The 23527-nt window shown below is 38.1% G+C and overlaps 1 protein-coding gene across 7 annotated transcripts; it reads right to left on the reverse strand.

Annotated features, from left to right (window-relative positions):
- Window positions 1-99: 99 nt before the first annotated feature.
- On the reverse strand, window positions 100-21828 carry LOC116248839 (putative callose synthase 8). Of its 7 annotated transcripts, XM_031621835.2 has the most exons (42): window positions 21407-21826; window positions 20663-20763; window positions 18994-19112; window positions 18779-18869; window positions 18608-18676; window positions 18391-18513; window positions 18216-18308; window positions 18001-18092; window positions 17738-17864; window positions 16998-17135; window positions 16843-16919; window positions 16648-16741; window positions 15488-15613; window positions 15264-15381; window positions 14168-14499; window positions 13326-13378; window positions 13166-13226; window positions 11812-11893; window positions 11679-11728; window positions 11444-11530; window positions 9707-9829; window positions 9520-9614; window positions 9336-9420; window positions 9107-9267; window positions 8869-8992; window positions 8683-8777; window positions 8409-8595; window positions 8189-8340; window positions 6673-6779; window positions 6472-6591; window positions 6294-6362; window positions 5841-6018; window positions 5537-5639; window positions 4765-4884; window positions 4493-4608; window positions 4327-4410; window positions 4012-4124; window positions 3704-3933; window positions 1826-2623; window positions 1683-1733; window positions 828-1013; window positions 102-576 (listed from the first exon to the last, which is right to left on the reverse strand). In XM_031621835.2, the coding sequence occupies exons 1-42, from the start codon at window positions 21636-21638 to the stop codon at window positions 337-339; spliced, it is 5802 nt and encodes a 1933-aa protein (XP_031477695.1). In that variant the 5' UTR covers window positions 21639-21826; the 3' UTR covers window positions 102-336. The 7 variants fall into 7 exon arrangements, with proteins under 7 accessions (XP_031477693.1, XP_031477692.1, XP_031477694.1 ...); XM_031621833.2 differs by having other exon boundaries at window positions 100-576; window positions 6472-6779; window positions 16843-16910; window positions 21407-21828; XM_031621832.2 differs by having other exon boundaries at window positions 101-576; window positions 6472-6779; window positions 21407-21827.
- Between the last annotated feature and the right edge of the window lie 1699 nt (window positions 21829-23527).

Below are 23527 nucleotides of genomic sequence, written 5' to 3' on the forward strand. Positions count from 1 at the left end.
TTTTACTATAAGCAATTTGATGTTATAAGATGATTTTTTTAGAGAACACATTTAAACACAAAAAATTTGCAAGATTTGATCGTCAGAAAGCTGTTTTGGCTGCAAGTTTATATTGTGCAACGTCATGAAAAGGATGAAACGATGACATCCTTTTGATTTCAAGAATATGCAAGGGAATTGCGTCGAACGTTAATTTACACTTGTGATATGTATCTAAAACTGTACAGGAAATCAGCCTATACATGACGATGTTTTAACAAGGATCAAACCCGTGATCTTCCAAGGAAATCCTCCACCAAAATTATCAGTTTCTCCACACATCTTACGCTTGAACCTTCAAGGTGGTGACTTATTCTTGCGTTTTCCTTTAAGAATCGGTTGTATTTGAAGTCGCCGACTGAAGGCCTGATTGAAAAGAAGTCTTGTTTGGAATTCAGATACTGATGGAATGAATGCTAATACTGCCAAAGGTGCAAAAAGAAGGAACCCCATTCCATAGTCATAAGATCGAGCAATAACTTGAACTGAATCCCATATGCCAACTTTCTCTATCAAAGGCCTTACAGCTTGTGCAACCTGAACACAGAAAGAAACTTACAGGTCATCACAACTGAAGAAAAGGGTAAATGAATGTTCTGGTGAAAAAGACTTGGTTTACGATGTCTGAGTCAACTAGGCTGATGATAGTGATTCAAAGGAAACAAAGGTTGAGCTTAGTTACCATAAAGTTCATGGACGTCAAAGGGTAGTTGAATCACAGAATTTGTGTGAAGTATTGTGCCAATTCTAGATTTGAGATCAGTTTTCTACATACACAAAATGCTTACCAATAGCAAACCCCATCCAGTAGGCAAGAATGCCAGAGCGCATATAAACAGGTCCTTCCCTGACAATCCACACAGGGAAAGAAGAACAATCAATATGGACAAGAAGCACAAGAAGAGTACGGCTTTGAGTAGCCTGTACAAGGCATGGGAATTTGCACTTAGCCTCCGCCGACCTTCAATAGAAATCTGGATGCAGCAAGCAAGCGAACAAAGTTAGAAATGCTTCACAAATATGTGAAAAGAGACGAGAGACAAAACCATTATCCTAAACGGAGCATTCTCCATCAGAAAGATATGACTTGTACAACGAATTGTGTTGGGTTCACCTTGGTGTATTTGGGAAAATAACATATTACGAACGAGGGGCGGAGCTAGAACATTTTGTCTAAAGGGCATTAGTTATATGATTTTATATTTTTTAGGGCTACTCTGTATGTAATTGAGACAAACTGCCATGAAAGTTCCATAAAAAAATAAACATTTTTTGTAGACCTGTATGGGCAATTGCCCACTTCATGCCCACACCTCCTCCGCCCCAGCAATGGGCACGTTATTAGAGCTAAAGAAGTGCAGAAAAACATGAAAAACTGTGACACATGCATATGCCAGCTCGCCCTTGTAATCAGTAGCATACCAATCTCCATGTCCAAAGGGATCATGTGGATGAATGGCAAAGCAAAGAAACTCCAGAGCTAGACACCAAACACCGAAGCACCGATACAGAACTAGATACCACCTCAATGAACGAACCTACTTCTGACCCCGGCCTCAATGTTCCAGTCTATAAAGCTAGAACTAATGTGTAGAGCGATAGACAAACCGTTGTATAATGAAAAGCAAATAAGTAATATTAACCTTGATTAGCACAAAAAAAGTTATTATCACAAGCCAAGAAATGCCGTAGACCTGCAATAAGACAAAAACAATGAAAATTAGAGCAACTGAAAGCGAGAGAGAGAGAGAGGGAGAGGGAGAGAGAGAGAGAGAGAGAGAGTGACCATGATATCTTGGTTTCTTTGTGCAATATCAAGGTGATAGACTAGCCCATACTGATAGATGAAGAATCGGAATGACAGAACTATTTCAGCTATTCTTCCATTTATCCCTGAATATTTCAAATGTGCATGTTCTTCATCCCACCATGATTCCCAACTCTTAACAGGATGAATCCCAATCCCACCTTGATTGTGGATCCACTTATTCCAACCAAACCAATCCTGTACGACTTTTTCCCACTCAAGGCCAGATGGATTAAACAGGAAAGGTGCAAACAGCCAGGTAAGAGACATGAACCAGATGGAGTATGTAACTATCATATATGTGACATTGTTCTGGTAAGATTGGCAAAATGAGATGTAAACAATCAAAAGGAAAACCAATTCAAATCCTTTAACAAAGTGGCTGCGTGAATACAGGCGGTAATTTTCGGTGAAACTTGCATGAAATACCACGAATCTTCGACCTGTTGGCCTATATTTAGCACCTCCATGAAGTAGAGTACAACTGTAATAATGTGCTTTTGTTCCAAGGTTAAACGTAAAGAAGACAGAGGCTAGTTGGAACTGCATGAGGAAAAAATTGTACACAGCTGTACGAAATCCTTTCTCGAGTCCAAGCTCCATCAACATTGGTAAGCCCGTCAGAAGTCCAAGTTGAATGAACGACTGAGAAGCCAGAGCTGTTTCCAAAGATCTATTACGCTCTGCACCAGCTGCAGAAAGGATTGCTTTCTCCAAACCACTTAGAACTAGATAGAGTTGCCCATATAGGAAGACGTATATTCCAAGAACTGTTACCTGCAACACGCACCAACAGTAGAATTCAGTTTACAAACTTAACTAAATGCATAGTGAAAGATTTAAAAAGTTCTTCACAATTGGTTCTCACCTTATCCATCATAAACATTAGAAGTGCTAATAGTTAAAAATAGACATAGGCTTCAGGGGTTTTACAAAAAGGAGGTCAGACAGCATTGGCAATGGGCATTTTGCTCTTTTACCATCACAAAAAGGAAAAGGGAATTGTCATAGACCAAAGTCATTGCTAAGGCTATTACTAAGCAATTAGCTCCATGTTAGCGGGCAACAGGGAGTCCGGTTCTCAGGTATCCATCAGTATCCACAGTTCAATGATAAACCAAAAAACTGTTAAGCGGAATGCAAAGAAGGCATCATGTGTTCAACTATGCTTATTATCTTATGCAGATTCATTTTTATAACCAGGTTAAGCTCACATTTTAGAATCTAGACTATCCATCGATAAAGGCTTGATTTCTGAAATTTGCAGCACAGACTTTACGCTAGATCCTTGAATCTCCAAAGCAGCTGCATGATTCAAGACTCATTCAACATATTCAAGACAGATCAGTGTATGCTTCATAAATCACCAAAAGAAATTTTGGAGGAAAATATATCTCCAGTAATTATTTGTTCTTATTTTCTGGTCCGCGACTCTGCGTGGATCCTTCGCCAGATTTATCGATGGAAATTGTTAACCGCAAAGGAAGTTATGCCCATAAAAAGATGTGCCGTAGAAAAGGACAAATACGAGGATTACTCGTCATTTTAATAAAGCAGCTATGTATTTTGTTGATTACCTGCCGATCCTTAGATGGAGAACTGTAAACGAACGCAGAAATTTAACTACAATCCTCCTGAGTGAAATTCAATAAAGATACAGTGGCAAATTGCAGTAATAGGAAAACGTGTTAGAGCATCTAAAGTTTCTGTCTGAAACACAGAACCATTTGATATATTTTCAGAAATAAAAATTTTGCTACTATGTACCAATGGACTGAAGTACAGTCCGACTGTAATATGGTAGCAGGAACATCTAAATTGTATATTTTCAGAAACAAGAATTTTGCTACTATGTACCAATGCACTGAAGTAAAATCCGACCGTTGTATAGTAGCAGGATAACATCCGGAAGAAATCAAACCGATGCCCAAGGCGATATATATCACGGCTTAGAGATTGTTCAGCATTTCCATTGGCAACTTTGGCTTCAAAAAGTGAAATTTGATTAAGACCTAGATCTCGACCTTTACCAACTTGCATGTATTCATGATAAGTTACATTTCCTTGTCGTAAAGTGGAATTGTATCCTGCAGGGATAAAATCCCGTTAGTCTTAACAGCTGCAACTGCTAAGCAATTTATCCACGAACCTGGACATATTTTCACCTGCAAAGATATCTTCACTCAGGTTGATAACTTTTGATGCTTTGCTAACTCCACCTCTTGTCAAGTGAAAAATCCTGTCAAACACATCTGGGTGGCCATAATGGAAACGTACCCTGAACATTGTAACAGATGTCACTAAAGCATGGTCAAGGGAAGGAGATAGAGATAACTATCTTAGAGGAGCAAGAAGATAGAAGATTGAAAGAAGAAGTAAACACTATTCATTTGAACACATTTCCCAACTAAAATGAATTGGCCAAAGGTTATGAAATCAAGAATATGTACAGATTGAGGTTTTTGTTTTCCAATTCATACTTGAGTGGATTTGCTAACAGCCGTTGACCAATGGTTACAAAGCTAGTCTCTTGATAGGACATGAATCCAGCTAGAGACGAGACACTGCAAGGAAGATATTAATTGAATCAAAATCCAGTCAACCTGAAGCAGAAAATGGAAACAAATTAGTAAAATAGTCGTGAACCTTCCAGTGAATATGTGTTCGCGCATCCCAAGTATAGTTGGAGGACGCTTTCTTGAATGGTGGAGGAACTCCTGCAATAGATTTCTCATTTTGAATGCTTCCTCTAGGTAGTTGTCCTTAAAAACCATGTACAATGAAAGGAGATTAGTATAAGCAGAAACATACCGTAGCAGTTGTACATGGTTCATGTTAATTGTATTGTCCTCAGGACCTCAACGGTAAAAGGAAATATTACAAGCACAACAAATGCACCAGTTAGAAGCTTTACATACTTGGTTCATGTCAATTGTTTGAAGGCCCTCACCACGTGTGAAAATAATTGCATGATTTTGGTTTTCAGGCTTCCCTTCTCCAATAATAGGTGGACCAGGTAGCTGTATGCGATATACTTCCTGCAATTAACAATTAGTATAAATTAAAAATTGAACAGCAAAAACTCTTGACAGTCATTTATCTAATGGAACAAATTGTCAGAAAAAAACATATATATATATGACTAGTTTAATTATCAGGGTATAAAATAATGACCTAAGGTATCCAGAGTGAACAATATAGATAACCTACTCAGGTTAATACTTCGTTTCTGATTCCATTTTATGGTTTGTGAGAAGGCATACTACTGAGCAACGCATTCACAAATATACTCTCATGCATGTTAAGCTGCTGTAACACGAAGAGGACCCAGCAACAAATTTAACATAATAAGAGGCCTTAAGAACCGTTAAACAAGCCAAATCTGCTGAAAAATAACTTCTTAAGTTCAGCTTCTTCCATGGTTTTATGGAATAGGTGAAAGTAAAAGTTTCCTGGGTTCATGAGAGGAAGTGAAATATTAGTAAGAAATCCAACAAAAGTTATGGGTATTTTAGAATTTAAGAAGTATCACGAAATGTTACATATACAGATAATATATGAATGCCTTCTTGGTGTTGTGATCGGAATGCTAGTCAAACTTTTATTAACATGACTCCTGCAATTAATGAAAGGGAATCATGCCGTTTTTCCATACAACTGAGAGTTATTCAATTTGCAGAAAAAGTTTACCTGATCCAAATTGTTGGCTGCCTTGACTAGGACGGAGAAATAAACCTTATGGCCGTTTCCCATTTCTCTCTCCTCAATATAAGCAACCCGTAGTGATGGATATCTATTTATATTTTATACAAGATTGCATAAAAAATTTATCAGTATTTGTAAAACAATCTATGGAATATAGATATATGAACTGTGACAAAATTACATGATCATTAAGTTGATAATCTCATGGACACAAGGGTCTCTAAATGATTTCTGATCACCAAAATTTTGGCAGGGTGCAACATGTGCGAATTTCATATCAGTAACTTACTTGATCATTAAGTCGACAATGTCATGGGCACGAGGGTCTCCGGACGATTTTTGAGCACCAAAATTTTGGCAGGACACGACATATGTAAATTTCATATCAGCAACTCCTTCCAGTTGTGCCAATAACCTGTGATGGGCATTCCCATTCCTCTTAACAGCATCATAACCCTTACAAATCTCTGTTTGGGAAGAAATAAGGTCAGACAGAAGCTACAAAACTTGTAATGCAGTTGTACAGCTTTTGACGATTAGTATATTATTACCATTCAAGGGCTGTTTACCTGATATTAGAACTAAGAACTATAAACCGAAGCCAAATGTTAATTGATGAGTAACCAGCGAGATAGTTTTTTATGGATCGACCACAAGGACATGTGATAACCATAAAGCAAATTTTGCTGATGCATACAGTTCTCTAGAAGAATATTCAGATTTTCTGGAGGATTGCACTCACCTTCTTCATTGGCCATATCTAAGAAAGCTTGAAGCTTCAGCGCCTCTTTGTAGTACATCATCCCTCTCACTAATAAGAAGAAAAAAGAATTTTGGTCTTATGCTGCACTTACACATTGCCAATATCTGGTGCAAGATCTAAATATGAACCATCAGCAGATCATTATGTGTTTCCTGACCTGTTCGACTTAATGTCTGTCCACGGTATGAAGCCCATTTCCTTAACTCCTCCATTTTTTCAGCATCAGTAAAATCACTGTCCCCACATTCTATGCGCTCCAAAAAGTTTTTCCATTCATCTGGCGATATAGATGAACAACTTAGTACCAAGAACAAATGTACGTAAAAGAATCTAAATAACGAATTCAAAAGATAGAAACCTGGATATATCGTTTGCATATAAAAGATGATGGAAACTGCATCTTGCACCGAGTGAAGTTCTTCCTCTGAAAAAGTAACTTCCTCCATGTAGTATGGAGTTATGACACTAAATTCAAGGACAAACAAGTAAGAAATTGATTTCAGGACATTTATTAGCAAAGACCAACTCCTTGGAAGAGGTCCACATTTTTCTCTCCTTTTTTGCCTTCAAATTAACGACTACATGAACCATATCAGGCAACTAAAGTTAATATTTAAATTGAAAACAACATTACATTGGCACTGAAAAAACGCAAAGTCTAAAGCATATGCTATGCTGACACCCATACATTCATACTGGAATTTTCCCCCAAGGTTACAATCTTGTGCTGCATATTCCACTAGCATATGAACGACTCCTAGAATCTACCTCCAATTGCTAAGGATTATCACCTATGGAAGTCAAATACTTTCACATAAAAGAAATTAATTACCTAACTTCTTGCAATGTTGCATAACCCATACTTAGTCTTTTTCCATATTTATAGCCATTGAACAATCCACCCGTCTTATTGCCATTAACAATCCTTCCTTCCTTTCACTTAAGTGCTTCCAAATCAGTCCTTCAGGTTAAATGTGTTAATTAAATTATTTTCCCTCAATGAAATGGCATGATTACCCTTAAAAAGGACCAGAGAATTAGTAGAATAGCGTAAATATTTATCCAAAGGACATACACCTACTTAGCGAAGTACATGACTCTGCAAAGATGCTACACATGGTTAAAGTTTAATGAATTTGCCTTAGAAGTGCACATGTCAAATATGGATTTGCAAAGTTGGTTAAGGCCGACCACTACACAAACCTGGTGGCCAATCACAATAACGCTGGAATGGATGACATTAACTAGCTATAAATCAGGTATCAATTTCGAAACCTTTTATTCCTAATCATAATATCAGCCTCATTAGCTTTCCGTTAACTTGCGTTACTTGTAAGTTGTAACTAGTGGATTGGATTTTAGGGATGCTGGGTCCATCTAGAATAGGTTATATGAGGTGAAGGAGGAAGCTTTGTAACCACCATAGTAACAGCTGACATCCTCGCCTCCTCACTCTCTTCGACAATGAACTTATTCCCTCGAAAATATAAGCTCATTGACGAACATCTAAACCGTGGCAGTGTTATCTAGATATACAATTTGACCAAGGAACTAACTACCGACCGGTCAGCTTTTTTACCGATGAACTGCATTGCATCAGCTGACACACTATAACTTGAATATCAAGTCCACATGTTGATACCAATATGTTCTAGCTACTAAGATCAACTCTATCATCATATAGCACATCCAATGGCATGGCTTCGTCCTGCCACGAATGTTTTTGTTAGCAGTGCATGTTACTTGTGAGTTTTCCAGCTTGTAGGCATCAGTTTTTACTTTTTAAGAAGTATCTTATGCAATTGAACTCACCAAATTGGCTGCGAGAGAAAAGAATATAAGTGGGGGGATGGAAGAAAAGTCCAGCAATTAACCTGAATGGTATCATGCTACGAACTTTAGGCGCCGGAGGCATATCCATAAAGAGAGAAGTACTGAAGAAGGAAATACGGCGTCTAGCTTCCAAGTTCACAGGGATATCCATAGCAGATTCATTTATCGTTAACAGCAGATATAATCTTTTTATCTGCACATTATTAGATGAAAAAATAAGGCCCATATTTGACGGAATAAAAACACATCCATAACTCTTACCTTCTCCTGTAGAGAACTGTCATCAGGAAGAGGGTAAGAAAGAACGGCATTTGTGTCTGATGGTAAAAATAGTAGCATGTCGTCTGCTGACTCAGGAAGAGGGTAAGAAAGAACGGCATTTGTGTCAGATGGTAAAAATAGTAGCATGTCGTCTGCTGAGTGGGAGCAGCGAACGGAATCACAAAAGCTGAGAAAAGGATAAATATGGCACTTCAAGAGAAGAGTTACTAATAATATAATCTAAATAACTTGTACAATTGAGTTATTATTTTACCTGCAACCATGAATAATCATATCCTCTGTTACTACTTCAAATATATCTTGGAGTAATCTCACCAGCTTCCCTTGGCAGTCAACCTTATTTTCAATCTGATTTTTTTTTTCCACAGAAGCAAATGTTAGGAATGCTGATAGACACACGTTCAGACTAATAATATAAAGGTATATGTAGAATCGGTACCAAAAGATCAACCATTTGAACAAACTTCTTATGCAAAATAGGCAGCTCCTTCATCCTGAAGTGCATGAGAAAGGTAGATTCCTTAACGCTTGTTTCGACTTGCTCAATGATGCCAGACATAATCCTGAAAATTCTCACGTAATACAACGTAAAGTATAAACTGCCAGTGTGAAATTATAGCACTAGGAAAGAGGCACAAATCAAATTATAAGCAATTAACCAATATAGATTGCAGTACCTTTTTTCTCTGTCCCCAACAACAAGCAGATTGAATATATGCTTCAGTGATTCATAACATTCTTTTACAGCGCTAAGCATGTAAACATCTTTCTTAATTGTTTTGTAAAGATCTCTATCTGTGCCGATAAAATTCTTTGCAATGTCTACTGCTGTTGAGAGCTACAGTTGAAAGAGATTTTCACTCAGATTCCGATCTCACAAAGGTCAATAAGAGCTTCTGGAATCACCTTTGCAGCTAGCAGGAAGAGCGGACAACAGGCTGAGGAATCACCTAACTCTGAAGAGATCGGTACGATCATCAGATCCATTTCTCTGTTAAGAAAAAGAAAGTAGCTCTTATTATGAGTGTTAGACGGTTATTGAGTTCACGAGCCATCCTTTGTCAAGAAAATAGCGTTGTATCCTAGTAACCTGTTACTTATGAGATCCTCCGAGCGAAAACTAGTGATAATTTGGTTCCAGACTTGAGCAAATTCAGCACTCCGGTTTTGTGCTTTTTCTGATGCCTAGGGAAGGAAGAGAACCGAAATCATGGTGAATTTGTCTATAAATTTTTGGGAAAACATGAAAAGGTAAGATCGAGAACACTTTCCACTACCTTGCTGAAGTTACTGCTGAAGAAGCTACCCGTTTTGCGTTTCGTAGACTTTGGCATAAGGTGAACATTAAAAGCAGAAGGCAAAGAATGAAATCTAGTTCTAAGTGTTCCCATTGTGCGGATCTGCATGGAACAAATGATTGCTGAAACATTTTTAAAGGACACATATTCAGAAATATTGAGAAGTCGAGCAGCAGGAAGAAGCGATGCCACTAGGACAACTGGACAGTCGCTTGTGCTCTGGCATATAGCAGCACAACAGACCCATGAGCACAACCTATGACAAGTTATGGTCGTATGGACCATAAAGCATCAATTAGAAGAAGAAACCGCCAAACAAGCCCCTAGAGTATTCATGTTATTATCCTTATCAGGTCCACGTTGGTGTCCGAGCACTATATCAAAGACACCGTCCCATGTGATTATTACAAGATAACTGTAACGCGTGAACGTGGATGCATACAGGGAAAAGATTTTGTGGCAGACTAATGAGGTGAAAAATCATCATGCAAGCTGTATCAACTCAATGAATCTAAACAGACAGATGAGCTTAATATAGGTTATAGGTCATAAGGAATCAAACTTCGAATTTTATGCAAAATATAATTTTATGAGAAAATTAATGCATCATAAATTATCAATTTAATAAATTTCAACAACCAGCATATGTCTAATGCTCGCTTGGGTTATGGTACGCAGATATGAATACGGGTACTATAACTTTAAAAAAATGTGGGTACAGTAAGCTTGCTATAGTTTTTGGAAATCCCCGAGACTATGTCAAATGGGAAAAGTTCGTTCGTTTTTGGGCGGCAGGACCCCTATGAAAGCGCAGAAGGATCCAAGCAAGCTCTTTCACTTACTCTTCGAAATGGACTGAATACCTGACATCTCATCTCCCCTGTTATTCACAATAAAATATGTTATCAAAAACCATTTTACGTATTTATGAAAAAAAGGGAGGAAAGACTAAAGAGGAAGCGACGAGTCCCCCACTCTCGCGCAGTGACGAGTCCCCCACTCTCTGTCTACTATTCTTTCCTTTCTTCCTTCCCTTTTTTCTCTGTCTTTTCTTATTTTTGTCCTTGTTACCTGGTTTGCTTTTTCTGTTTTTCCTCCTCTATTTTCTCCTTGTTACCTGTTTTTTTTCCTTTCTTTCTCATCTGCTTTTCATTTTCTTTGTTGGCAATTTATAATCGCTGGTCTATGCGCCGAAAACCGGAGGCAGAGAGAAACTGTGAGTTGGAAAGCAGACGGGTATATCTGAAGCCAGTTTCTGACCACATCAAAACGAAGTGTAACTCGATTCGAAACTGGGACATACCCTCACCAATGGGCATTAGAAACGGGTGCAAGTTGCCCCACAGGCGCCCCCCACCAACGGGCATATCAAAACGGGTGTCGGCTGTTACTACGGACGCTTCTCATCTATCACACTACAATACCACTGCATGCGTATCCCACTAAAACACCACTGTGGAGCACTCCGGCAGCGTGCTCATACCACAGTGAATGATACGGTCAATGTTGTATCATTAGCTTTATTTATTTCAACCTCTACGATTTTGATTTCATATTTTGTTTGGACCACCGTCCATTTGTTTCCTTTCTCATCAATTACATGATATATTGGTACTTCTATTTCAACTAGATCCTATAACTGGATATTTTCTGACTATGAAGTATTCTATGTGATATAGGAGTGACAAGCACTCAAATTGCAAGGAAAAGTCTTACCTCGCCAAGGTGATGAAAAACACCAGAAAGTCCACCGAAGATAGTACAGAAAACAGCATACCAAATTTGTGTGTCCATGAAATATACCTGCTTCAGAGTACGAAAATTTCATATGTATCTTGCAGAAATTTTACACAACAATCATAGCAAGCAAATGGACGGAAGAACCATGTTAAGAAAAGAATTCAACAGGACTTCTTAAATGGTAGCTCATTTTTTGAAAAATAAGACTCACGAGGATAACAGGTGCCCAAACAGCAACAACTGCGCCAGCATTGTTCTTCACTGATGCAAGACACATGCACAGCGGATTTAGTACTGGCGTGGCGATCTCTCACGAATATGCACTTGAACATGGAAACAGTTACCTTCAGGGAAGAATTCGTGCCATTCATACTTCTTTATGTTCATCTCCATAATCTGCTTAGTGGGTCCAACTAATGGCAGAACCTATGGTGGAAATTTGCAGGCAAATGGGAACTCCTTTTAGCCAATTGTTATACAATTCAGCATTAATCATAAACAACAAAAGGTTTACAAATTACAATAAAGAAAATATACAACTTTCAGGCAATAACTTTTCAAGCATAGAAGTCCCAAGCCGCCAAATGAAACTTGGATGGAATTGTTTGAGGGAAACCAAAGAAGCATGTCCAGTCAACCACAGGACTTGTGCTTTTTTCTTCAAAATGGCCTTGAACTTATTCAGACAGCCAGAATTTATGTTGAGTGAGATTTGAGCGTGCATTGTAGTTTTAGTTCGTGTTATTTTATGGTTATCTCCTGTTGTGGAAAACTATTTTGATATAGTAGTCATTATGTTCCTTTTTCAAGGAGCACCTTCAGAACACTCGCCTAAGAAATATTTTCTTTTGAAGGAGAATCGTTACACTCGCCTAATTTCTGCAGGCAAACTCTCGTAAAATGGAGGCATCCGAGGCAAGTTTGCCAGTTTACCCTTCCTCAAAATGTTTAAGTCAAGTACCCAGAATTACAACCTTTTATATATATATATATATATATATATATATATATATATATATATATATATATATATATAACTCCCGTAAAATGGAGGCATCCGAGGCAAGTTTGCCAGTTTACCCTTCCACAAATGTTTAAGTACCCAGAGTTACAACCTTCAATCCCCACTCTGTTCTGGTATATATATATATATAAACTAAACCATCAGTCTAAGATATGTTTGTCAATGAGGATTAGATGGCCCTCAAACTGTTGGAATTTTTTCTCCCTCTGACCCTCCCTCCCCTTGCTCGACTCTCTCTCTCTTCCACCAGCATTTCTACCGGGAACAGCCGCCGGCAGCATCCCCAGATGCTGGCAGGCCCTCTGGTCCTCCGCATCCCGACGGAGGACAGGCGAGCCCGCCAGCATCAGGGGATGATGCCGGCAGCCGCCCTGGTAGTCAAAACGTTGGTGAGAGGGGGGGAAGAAGATGATGGTATTCCACCTGGGGGGGTCGTGGGGGGTCGATTCCGCTGCTGTGGAAGAGACGGGTGGGAGGAAAGTGGGGAGTTGGGGAGGGGTAGGGAGAGTGCGGGAATGCATAACAAAATTTGGGACAAGAACTCTCCTAGATATAAAAACGGACAGCACCATCCAACTAAGGGCAAAATCTGTCGTCTCACCTACGATTGTCAATCAAAGCGGAAATAGAACTTCAACGTTTCAACAACGGCATGCCATCAGAACCATTCATACCTCAAAGTAGTAGCTGAATAACAATTTGCTTGTCAATAAGAGCGTCCAAAAGACAGAATACCTGGAAGCATAGTGATGTAATTCAGAGATAAAACAAAAAGATCGTCAAATTAGTGTACGAATTTCATGTCCAAAAGATTCCTCTCCAAAGCCAGCTTACTTCGTCAGTGAGATTGTACTTTCTTGCATCCCTCGTCCAACATAAAGCCGAGGCTGCAATTAACGATGTTATGAGTTGCACTAAGATGGAGCACTTTCTTTTCAATTACGGTGCATGAGTGCAGTAACCATCTCTTTTAAGAAAAAAATAATGCACGAGATTGCCACTAGTGAAGTCGCAAAAAGTACATCGCCTTCAATGTAAGAAAAAAAATTCTTTGCAGAATAATAATCACCCAATACTACTTACAGAATGCTCGATATCTAATTTTAATTCTCACTACTTAGCCATGTCCTGATAGGCAAGCCAATCCGTTCGATGTTTTCCTGGGAAACCTTAAGAAACAGTGTGGATATGCTGAAGCCTTTGGTTTGAGCTCCGCTGGGACTCAACGAGAGCTGAAGCCTTAGGTTGGAGCTCAGCTGGGGCTCAACGAGAAGCATAGGACAATAAGTGAATGTGCGTCAAAGCATTTAACTTTTAGATGAGTTGGATCCGGCACAGGAAATTCAGTCCACTGAAAAATACTTCTGGTTAAGCAGATCTAAATCTGACCTGAACACATGGTCAGGTCTCAGTTTAACGATCTAATTGCCAAGATATAGTCTGTTGTTTTCTTTTCCATATGGTAAGCGTATCGTGCTTGGATCAGATAACACCATATCTGCTGAGGCAGCCTGATAAACCAAGAAACTCTTCCTAGGATTTATGAAGATCGAGTAACCGTTACATGGCAACTGAATCGAACTTAAAGAATATGGCAACACAAGAATCCCGTTAAAATGGAAACAACAAAAACAGCAGCAACTAGATAACCTTTAGGTTTTAGTTCAGAACTTTACCTGAACCCACCAAGACAAGATGGCAAAGATTTTCCACGTTGAAGTTTCAACACATGAAGCTAGAGCAGGAAGAAAAAATAAAAGCACCCCAATGGCATTGGGAGTCATGTATGCGATGATAGTTATTGTGTATGGTGACAGACAGCTCCATTGGCTTGCTCTATTGCTGAACATCCTTGAAAAGCAAAAGGAACGGTGTCTTGGAAATGCATAATAAAATGACAGGAGGATGGCCCATATAATGGCCGCAACCAATTTCAACACAAGTCTCAACTTTTGAGAGAAACACATGCTTTTCCTTGCCTTCCATGTGAAGACAATGTCAAGAATTGCTGCAAATATGCAATTACTACAGAAAATTAGATGTTATGGGCAGATAAAAATATAAAACGTTAATGAAAGAAGAAAAACAGAGGAGCAAGCAAAGATTCCAATGACATGGACCTGATCGAGATACAAGTCAGGTTTAAAGAAGTTACTCAAAGAAGCAAAAAGGGACTGCATTTTCATGTTCATAACTTCTTACATGAGTCTGTTCACCTTCATGCTACTGTCTTTCATACTCATCATGTATTCTCATATTTATGATGAAATCATTCTCTGAAGAACCTTTTTCCACTACTTTTGTTCATTTATATGCTAATATGTTCGAAGTTGCGGCACAGAGCTCCCGTTTTATGGGGACAAAATTATGCAACATGTATCTAGAGTCGGCCGGGATGACCGATCTCCACTCAATTCAGGTTTTTGGACGATGTGAGGTCAATCTAAATTGGCCCATTGAAAGGTTTCAGCAAATCCTAATCCCAGATATTGACCTCTGTCTAATAGGCAGCACCACACCTCCCATAGGTCAGCCCATCTCTAGAAAGCACGCGTGCGCGTGCGAGAGAGAGAGAGAACAAGGCTCTTACATGTAGGTTGACTCCCAATGGACACCTGATAATAGGCTGAACAAGGGTGTCTCAGTCAGTGCAGTATTGGTGCAGGTTGACTAAACCAGAGTAATTGTCCGCAAATTGACTAAATTGGCTAGAACAATATTCACCAAAAAAAGAATATAAACAGTGTAAGGCTACATTTACAATAAAATTACCTCGCAGGAAGTTGATAACAGAAGAAGTTATGAAAATGCTCATCATATCTTTCAAGATGGATGCATCTAGCACATCAAACGGAGATTGTACTCCATGCCATGCCATTACTATCATCGCCTAAGAAATAAAGCCCTTGTCAATCTTTACACAAATTGAAGAATGGAAGCAACGTTTTGGGAATTTTCAAAAAAAAAAAAAAAGAAAAAAAAAAGATAAAGACTACCTGTAGAGCCAACAGTAAAAAAGCCCACATCCTATCAAAGCTTCTAAAAAGATGCCAAAAGGAACGGATCTCAACAAAATTTGTTTTGCCCAGCCATATTGGTTTCTCATCATCCATCGGGCATGTCTGTACCAAAAACAAAAAGCAAAAGGATATGAAGAAGAAGCATCAGCATGTTCAACATAAGCACCTGAGAAAAACAAATGTCTGTTCCATATTCAATTTTGTCATGACCCAAAAATTCTATGTTTCTGACCCTTTTATACAGAATGAGCCTGGAGAATAAAGAAGCATACACATAATATGAGCATGAAACCTATACAGTCATCATAGAACTGCGGTTCCTGAAACTAAAGGACAGGCCAGAAGATCCTAGAGATGAAAATTTCCCAGGTTGTACCACATTCTAGAGATCAGATCTTTGATAACTTTGTTGCAAGCAGAAGACATTTTCAAAATTAGAAAACCTAGTTTCGGAAGATGGATGCCATTAATTATGAAGAACAGTAATCCCTTTCTTGAGAACTAAAAATTTTGTGAGACTGAAATCCACAAGAAGAGGACTGAATTAGATAAAGTTTCGAACTATCAAAATTGTAAGACTTGATGTGATAAATCTCTTGTGGCAGTTTTGCAGTATTGAAGCTGATAAAATAAGTATCTCCAGAACCTAAATGATGAGATATGGTTTTACTGTTTTAGTTACAGTTTTATATACTCAGGCACATATAGTTGGTTTTTCTTTTTCTGTTAATTAAGTTTTTGCTCCAGTGCCATCACAAACATGAATCAGATAAATGCTGCTGCCATGCTTCTGAAAGAGGCCAACACATGGACTACATTACTAGAGTACTTATCTTTCTGTTATATTCTCAACCAGAACTTGAACTAGCACCTTAGCTTGATAACAGCTAAACTACATTTACTGTAAAGCATGTGTTGCAACCATGTATCAAACCTTCAAGAAGAAGCCCATTCTACATTAAGAAGCTCCACAAGTTTGATTCTTTCATCATAAACAGTTAGGTCGATTTCTATAACTACTCAACATGGCCTCATTTCGTCTTCCTTGCAATAGGTGCTTTTACTTTTCAATTAATTCAAACATTTTATTCGCGAAGCATAAAATCTGGAATGTGAAAGGAAGCAGGAACTGATACCCGATGCTTGTCGGGTGGAAGTGTGGAGAAAAAGTCCGCCAAGTCCGCCATGCCTGAACGCATTGGCCATCCCAGTTGAAAACAATCAGGCGACCTAAAATGTTAATCTGGTTAAGCTTCTAAATGCAATGATCAACTTTACACTATGGCACCATTCCAAGACTAAACAAAGTGCTGTTAAAAAAATTAATGTACCAGAAGAACTCATTGAGATCGTCATAATTTCTCCATTGAGAGTGTCCTGCAGTTCCATTGTTGCTTCTCTGGGATTCCTTTTGACTTCCCATGTGTTGTTAGTCAGGTTGAAACAATTCTCAGTTATTAAGTAGGCAACATAACTAAGTACTTACCTTGTATACAACATTGTAAATTGGAGTAATGACTTGTGTCAGAAAGTCTCCTTTCCCTTGACCATATATGGGTGTAAAACTTTCCCCTGTTTTGAAGCTTACAGCACCAGATAGGTGACTTACTAGTTCATATGCCATCTGAAAACAACAACGACATTTTGACAACATATTATTTTTCAATTTCCTTTTTTAGCTTTCTAAATTTCTGTTCAATTATTTTTGCTTGTCCTATTATTCTTACCATTATGAGGAAAATGATAATAATGACCTTGATGCATTAAAATTTTAAATCCATGCATCTAAGAAATATTTTGATAAAGTATATCAATATTAGAAGAACTATTTGCAAGTCAGAATAAAACAAAGCATGCAAGCACAATTAAGCTCCAAGGTAGTTCTCTGGAATCGAGCCAAAGTTGTTTGGAGTTCCCATACACCTTCGCTCAGTATTAAAAACCAAGTACAGAAAGTATAAGGAAGTTGATACTTGAACATTACGAGGGGTTTACAAATTAGTCATTTTCGACGGTCACAGCAATGCGGGATTGGTTGAACTTTTATGTACAAGAACAACAGCTTTTTTCCAGCAATTTTCCAGCTTTCTCTAAGTACTATTAAGTATAGAGAAAAGTCTATGTCACACTAGAACCAGTTCAATTTGTGCTAAGTTAAAGTCATAACTACAATCTAAACTTTAAAAGAGACTTGGAAACCAAAAGGTAGAGATAACCGCAGCCAACATGATGAAAAATGTAACAGAGGCACTCTGGCATAAACCGCAAGTTTGAAGCTTCACCCCATATGAGAAGATAAAGTGCTATGTATAAAAGTTTATATTGCTGCACTTCTTGATGAACAGCTGGCAACCTGAAAAAGGAGTAGCATTGCTAACCTCAGGTTCTGAAGTTGGGAGAAGGTTCCGCAAATATGGAGAAAATTTGCAGTGAGGCCCCTTTCATAAAATATAATAAAAAAATAAACGTGGGAAAAGGGAATATCATACCAAAGATTACTTGGCCGCCCTAAAAATTTGCACCATGCCTTGTAATTTTTGAATAACCTTTTCATAAGCTCATTTATCGCTCTATCATCCAGCTGCACTAGCAAAATGTATAAATTATATATATATATATATATATATATATATATATAAATATATATATTTTGTATTTGAATTTTGAACCACACGTATATAAAGTCTGGGTTGCGGTATCATACCTCTGAAAGTGGCTCTGGTCTGGGGAACTGCCTGATATGTATGTTAGCAAGCAGCAAAATCAGATGTTCTCTCTGATTCTTGACATTCCCTTCCTGTGACAGAGGTATTTATTGTAATTAAGAAATACCCATTTATTCACTTGCGCAGAGAAGCTGATATATATAGCACACATACCTGAAACCTGAACCAACATTGAAGCCAATCTAGTAAATCCATATCATCATCACCAGAACTGAAGTGGTTGGTAGGCCATGGTAAGCCACGAATTTTGCGGAGGGCTGCAATCGTAGCTTTAATCTGCAAAAGTGTTTACCATTATTACAAAAGGAATGAAAACATAAAAGAAACATTCGCAGCAAAGAACGGAAAATATAAAGTTGAGAGAATAGACCTCAGGAAATTGCATGATGGCGTGTTGGGCACCTCCAGAACCAAGTGGGATAATATTATAAACGGGGGTCTAAAATAGACTTGCAGATAACAAAACTATATCTGATTATCTTCTTCAGCTTCTCGAAAATTAATAAAACGATGTCACGGACAAAAAAAAATATGTGCTGACCTCTGGAACAGGTAAAGTAACTCCAGGTGAAACATCTCCCAGTACTTCATATAAAACAGAGGCAATTGCATGTGCTCTTGTTCGGACATCCCTGTCGGTTTAATCATCACAACCAAGCAGTGAAACTGCAATTAGAAGAGACCTTCAACCAAAACCTACCTTGCCACAGGAAGATCTCACAGATATATTTGGAATTTCAAGCGAACAAATATTACCTATCAGTTGTATCATGAACTTCACAAGATCTGATAACATTTTGATATTTCATGTACATCCGGTATAGTTCTCGTACACTATTCTCTTGCTTTTGCTGAGATAAAATGATTGCCTCATCCTAAGGTCATCAGAACACACAATGCATGAAGCTAGTGAAGCATTACAAATGTTTGTGGTTGCAAGAATCAAAATCAAGCGCATGTATGACGGCCTAAAAAATAATGCAGGATGATAAAAGAGGGCAACCATCTTTGTCAATGCTTACTATAACAATTGACAAACTTTATTGGCATAAATCACATTATCAGGCTTTAGGGATCGTCTCGTCTCCCTCGCTAGCTTCATGAACTCAAAGAGAAAACGAATAGTTGTAGGGAACCTTTTAAGAGAATTTAGTGGCAAACATCTAACGCATCTGTGAAAATTGGAGCCCCTTATTTGGTCTACTTTTAGTTGTCTTCATGGAACATCTCCAATTGCATTTCATACTATGTAAGTTTTTTACCTCCTTTAGTCCTTGTCTTCTGTGATGTTCATTTTCAGTCTAGAACGTTGAAGGGTTTAAGGTCCCAAGCCAACCTGTTTAGTTGTATACATGAATGCATGATGCATATATAACATGCATAATGGTAAACAAGTTTCAACATGTGACATTTGACAATCTCTGCTTTTATGATATTAATTTTGTTTTTCTGAAGCATACAGCGACGAAAATTGTTTTGTTTCAAAGGTTGTGCTTTTCTTGTAAATATAATTTCAAGAATGTAAAGCTGTACCTCTGGCTACTTCAACCCAGCCTTTCGGCGTTACATGACATGGGTTTTATCACATCACTCCACATGAGTTGGTCATCAGACCAACAAAGTCTGATCGGAGCTGGTATATCATCTCAAAGCAGGCTTCGTTCTTCTGCCTATGGATTTAGGGTTAGAGCCAAAATACCAAAGCTGTTTTCAATGCCTTTCTAAGATATTTTAGCTAATAAGAAACCCAAATTTTATTTTGCTTGATCTGCTAAGCGACACCAAAGAGAATCAGTTTCTCTCCAAGAGATGGACTGCGGCAAGCAGTTTCAGGAAATATAATGGCTCATAAGGTTGATATTTAATTCCATTAAGACAGCCATTCTGGTTTATTCTTTGCATGCTATGAACGTCATTCCATGAAAGGAGAACATTTTCAATTGATTTCACCATAAGTAATCGACTCCATGTAATATCTCCATTTAATGATCATTTGTTTTTGCTGTCGCCATGTCCTTGAATGCATGATCCATAAAATTCCATTTTTTTGGTGCAGCCTAAGACATACCGCTTTCAATAGGAAGAGTGGGATTGAAAGTTTTAAGGCCACGTAAAACCATGAATAGGTAACTTCCTTCAGGGTGCTTACCTAGTGTCGCGTGTATTTCTCATCAGGCCACTTGCTAAAAATGACTGATTGCTGACCACTAAGGAAGTCTCTGATGCGAGATTTTACATTGGGAACATTGCGGGTTCAGTTCAGCTGCTAGGGAGTATTTGCGGACTAAGATATCGACAGACCTTCATACTAAAAAGTTGTTGCTCTAGTAATGGGATGGTAGCAAAAATTATTTGAGGTCTGAGAATGACATTGAAGTTCCAAGCAATGAAGAAAAGGTGACTCCTTATTCTGTAAGAGTAGTACCCGTTCAAGCTGGCCTATAAGAGCAGTTTTAAGTTGTCTGACGCCTCTTATAGAAGAACTAGGATCAATCTCGTGAGCCTTCGCAAATGCATGGAAGCGGCCTGCAAATGGAAAGAAAAACATCATATTAGGCCGAATGAACTGAAATTGTATTGAACAACATACTGATATTTCACTCTTGCTAATCATAACCAAAATCAAGTCCTTCACTTTGAACAACACAAAATTAACGCAGTCCTCTGCATTATTGCGGACGAGAAAAAGATTGAAAAATGTATGGACATTACTGAATCGCTAAAATAGGCACACATCAGCTACAAGAGTTTCACATGTGACAAGCCTGTTTGACGGATAAAAATATTACCCAGAGTTGCCACTAAGGACTCCAATCCAAATAGATTTTTTCTCTCAAAATCATGAAATGTGTTGCAGAATCAGGACATCTACTTTCAAGATAAGTCTCTGTTATATCTTCATTGCCTGGAACCACAATTTCGGGTCTCGAATTTTAATTCCGCATCGAGATTGGTTTCAGCATGCCATGATACCATTTGAACTCGCAGAACATTCCACATTCCCAGAAAAGTAGGAATTCAAAATCGCATAAACTAAAAGCAGTATTCATTTCCGCTGGACTTCCTACCAACTTAAGCAGCATACCAAGACAAACTTCAACAAGAAAGAATTCCAAGAAGAACCGTAGCCATAACCATATTAAGAGATCAAGCAGGAGAAAGAACTCACACATATAGGAGGCGCGAGGCGACTCATCCCTGATCTCGTTAGCTACACGGAGAAATCGCTGAATCTTGTCGCTGATGCCCAGTGGCAGCGTCTCGCTGTCGAAGTAATTAGGCACATAATTCGCCGTTCTGGTCCTTGATATACGCCGCGCAGGGGCAGCAGAAGGGGAAGAGCACTCCGGCCGTCCTTGGTCGACCACTGGCTCGACGACGACGATCTCTCCGAGTTCCATCCGAAGGGATAGTGATTCCTGATTCTGCTGTCGTGGAGGATGTGGCCCGGCCCCTATTTGTACAGACCTTTTTCTTCACATCGGCTCTTTCTCGGGGGGCTTCCTTCGCCTTTTCCTCCACCATTTCTTTACTCTGGCAGACCAGAGAAAGGAAAAAAGCGAGCGATAGAAAGATATTGCAGTAATGTGATAGTTTTGGCTTCCTTCCACAGAAAGTGAGAGAGCAAGCGCACTCGGGGCCTTGTTTTCTTCTTTTTCTTTCCTTTTTTTGAAAAAAAAAATTACCCGCGCGAGTACTTTTAGCGGCGAAAGTTTTCGCGCTCGCTGTTTCACATGAAACGCTATCGCTATTCCATCACAACACGTACACGGCTCTCCCTTTCTCTCGCTATATATATATATATTTTTCTTTATCAAAACTCAGACAAAAAAATCTAATGATATATATATATATATATATATATATATATATATATATATAATAGTTTAAGTATATTCAATGTCAATAGTCTACCGGATGACTAAAGATTCCTAACTATTGAAAGCATCATAAATCACTGTTAAGAGCATCATGAGCCGTTGTTACACTATAAACCATAACCGATAATCCAACCACAGCTATTTTTTAATAATGAATTTATAATTTTTAGTCAGCAATATCTAACATTTGTTAACTGAATCTTTTAAATGACCTTAGTGTAGGTCCTTCTATTTTGGTTTGATTTGAGTATAGAAAAATCGCCGTCAGGGTTGAAGGATTTGTCACTCACCACACGACTTAGAAACCCAAGGCTCACACGCCCTACCCTAGGTTTGATAATGATGCGGATGAATATGAGAATTGGTCTCTTGTTAAAGTCAGCCTGAATGGACCAATTCCAATTGAATCGGTGGCAGACAAGGATACCATGTCTCTTTTTTAAATATTTTTAATATATTTAATTCACAACAGATTCAGTTTATGAATTGGTTCTTACAAAACTGTGTCTGTATCCTTTATGACACACTTTTGGCTCTACTTATTTGCACACACTATCTCTTTTTGTCATGAAATATATATATATATATATATATATATATATATATATATATATATATATATATATATATATATAAAAGTGGATGAAGGTCATCCAGAATCACCCAACTATTTAATTAAGCCGTCTATCTAAAGCAGATACATGATTGAGAGAAAAACAAAAAAAAAAAAGTAAATTAATATTACATGACAAAAAACATTTTTTTTTTAACTATTCATCATGATGGATTGGAATAGTCTTGATTAGATGGTTTGGTGTCTCTAAAATGGAGTTACTATTCAATTTCATATAGAGAAAATTGAATGGTGACTCCAGCTTTTTAGAGTCACGCAACTATTTAATGTGCACGGAGAAAAAGGTGATGTGCATTTTTGTCGTCTAATATTAGTTTACATTTTTTTCTTTTTATTTAGATGACTTGGTGACTTTAAATAACAAGTGTTATTGTCCACTCATTATATATATATATACATAGCAAAAGTTTGTTCGCCAACTTCAACCTTGGTTCTAAATTATCGCTAATTATAGGTTTTAGATTTTTTTTTACTTTACTTTTTAAAGTTTGGTCTCGACCTCAATTAGTTCCACACATGTAAACTATGTCAGCATTTGAAAATAACTGTTTGAAACGATGGAGCGATGGCACAACTAGCGAGGTAAAACCGAGAGGCGTCGATTGCTAGTTGAAAAGAAAACTATTGAAAAAGATAGGCAGCTGTTTTTTTTATTTAGCTTCCATTGTAAGATATGCATTCGAGAATTAGATCCAATTTCTTACACGCCTTTTCCATGCACTTTCTTTGAGACTTTTCGTGGGTCCACGGCTGCTGGTTGTTGATCTGCATAAAC

The sequence above is a fragment of the Nymphaea colorata genome, chromosome 2, assembly GCF_008831285.2.
Source record: "Nymphaea colorata isolate Beijing-Zhang1983 chromosome 2, ASM883128v2, whole genome shotgun sequence".
NCBI lineage: Eukaryota > Viridiplantae > Streptophyta > Magnoliopsida > Nymphaeales > Nymphaeaceae > Nymphaea > Nymphaea colorata.

Excerpts from the sequence above, each read along its gene's own strand:
- LOC116248839 (XM_031621832.2), bottom strand. The coding sequence starts at position 21,638 with ATGGAACTCGGAGAGATCGTCGTCGTCGAGCCAGTGGTCGACCAAGGA. Across the intron at positions 14,500-15,263 it reads TGTTATCAACTTCCTGCGAG|CAATTCTTGACATTGTCTTC; the intron begins GTAATTTTATTG and ends GCATATTTGCAG. Across the intron at positions 9,830-11,443 it reads TTTTTCATCACCTTGGCGAG|ATCCGCACAATGGGAACACT; the intron begins GTAAGACTTTTC and ends TGTTCCATGCAG.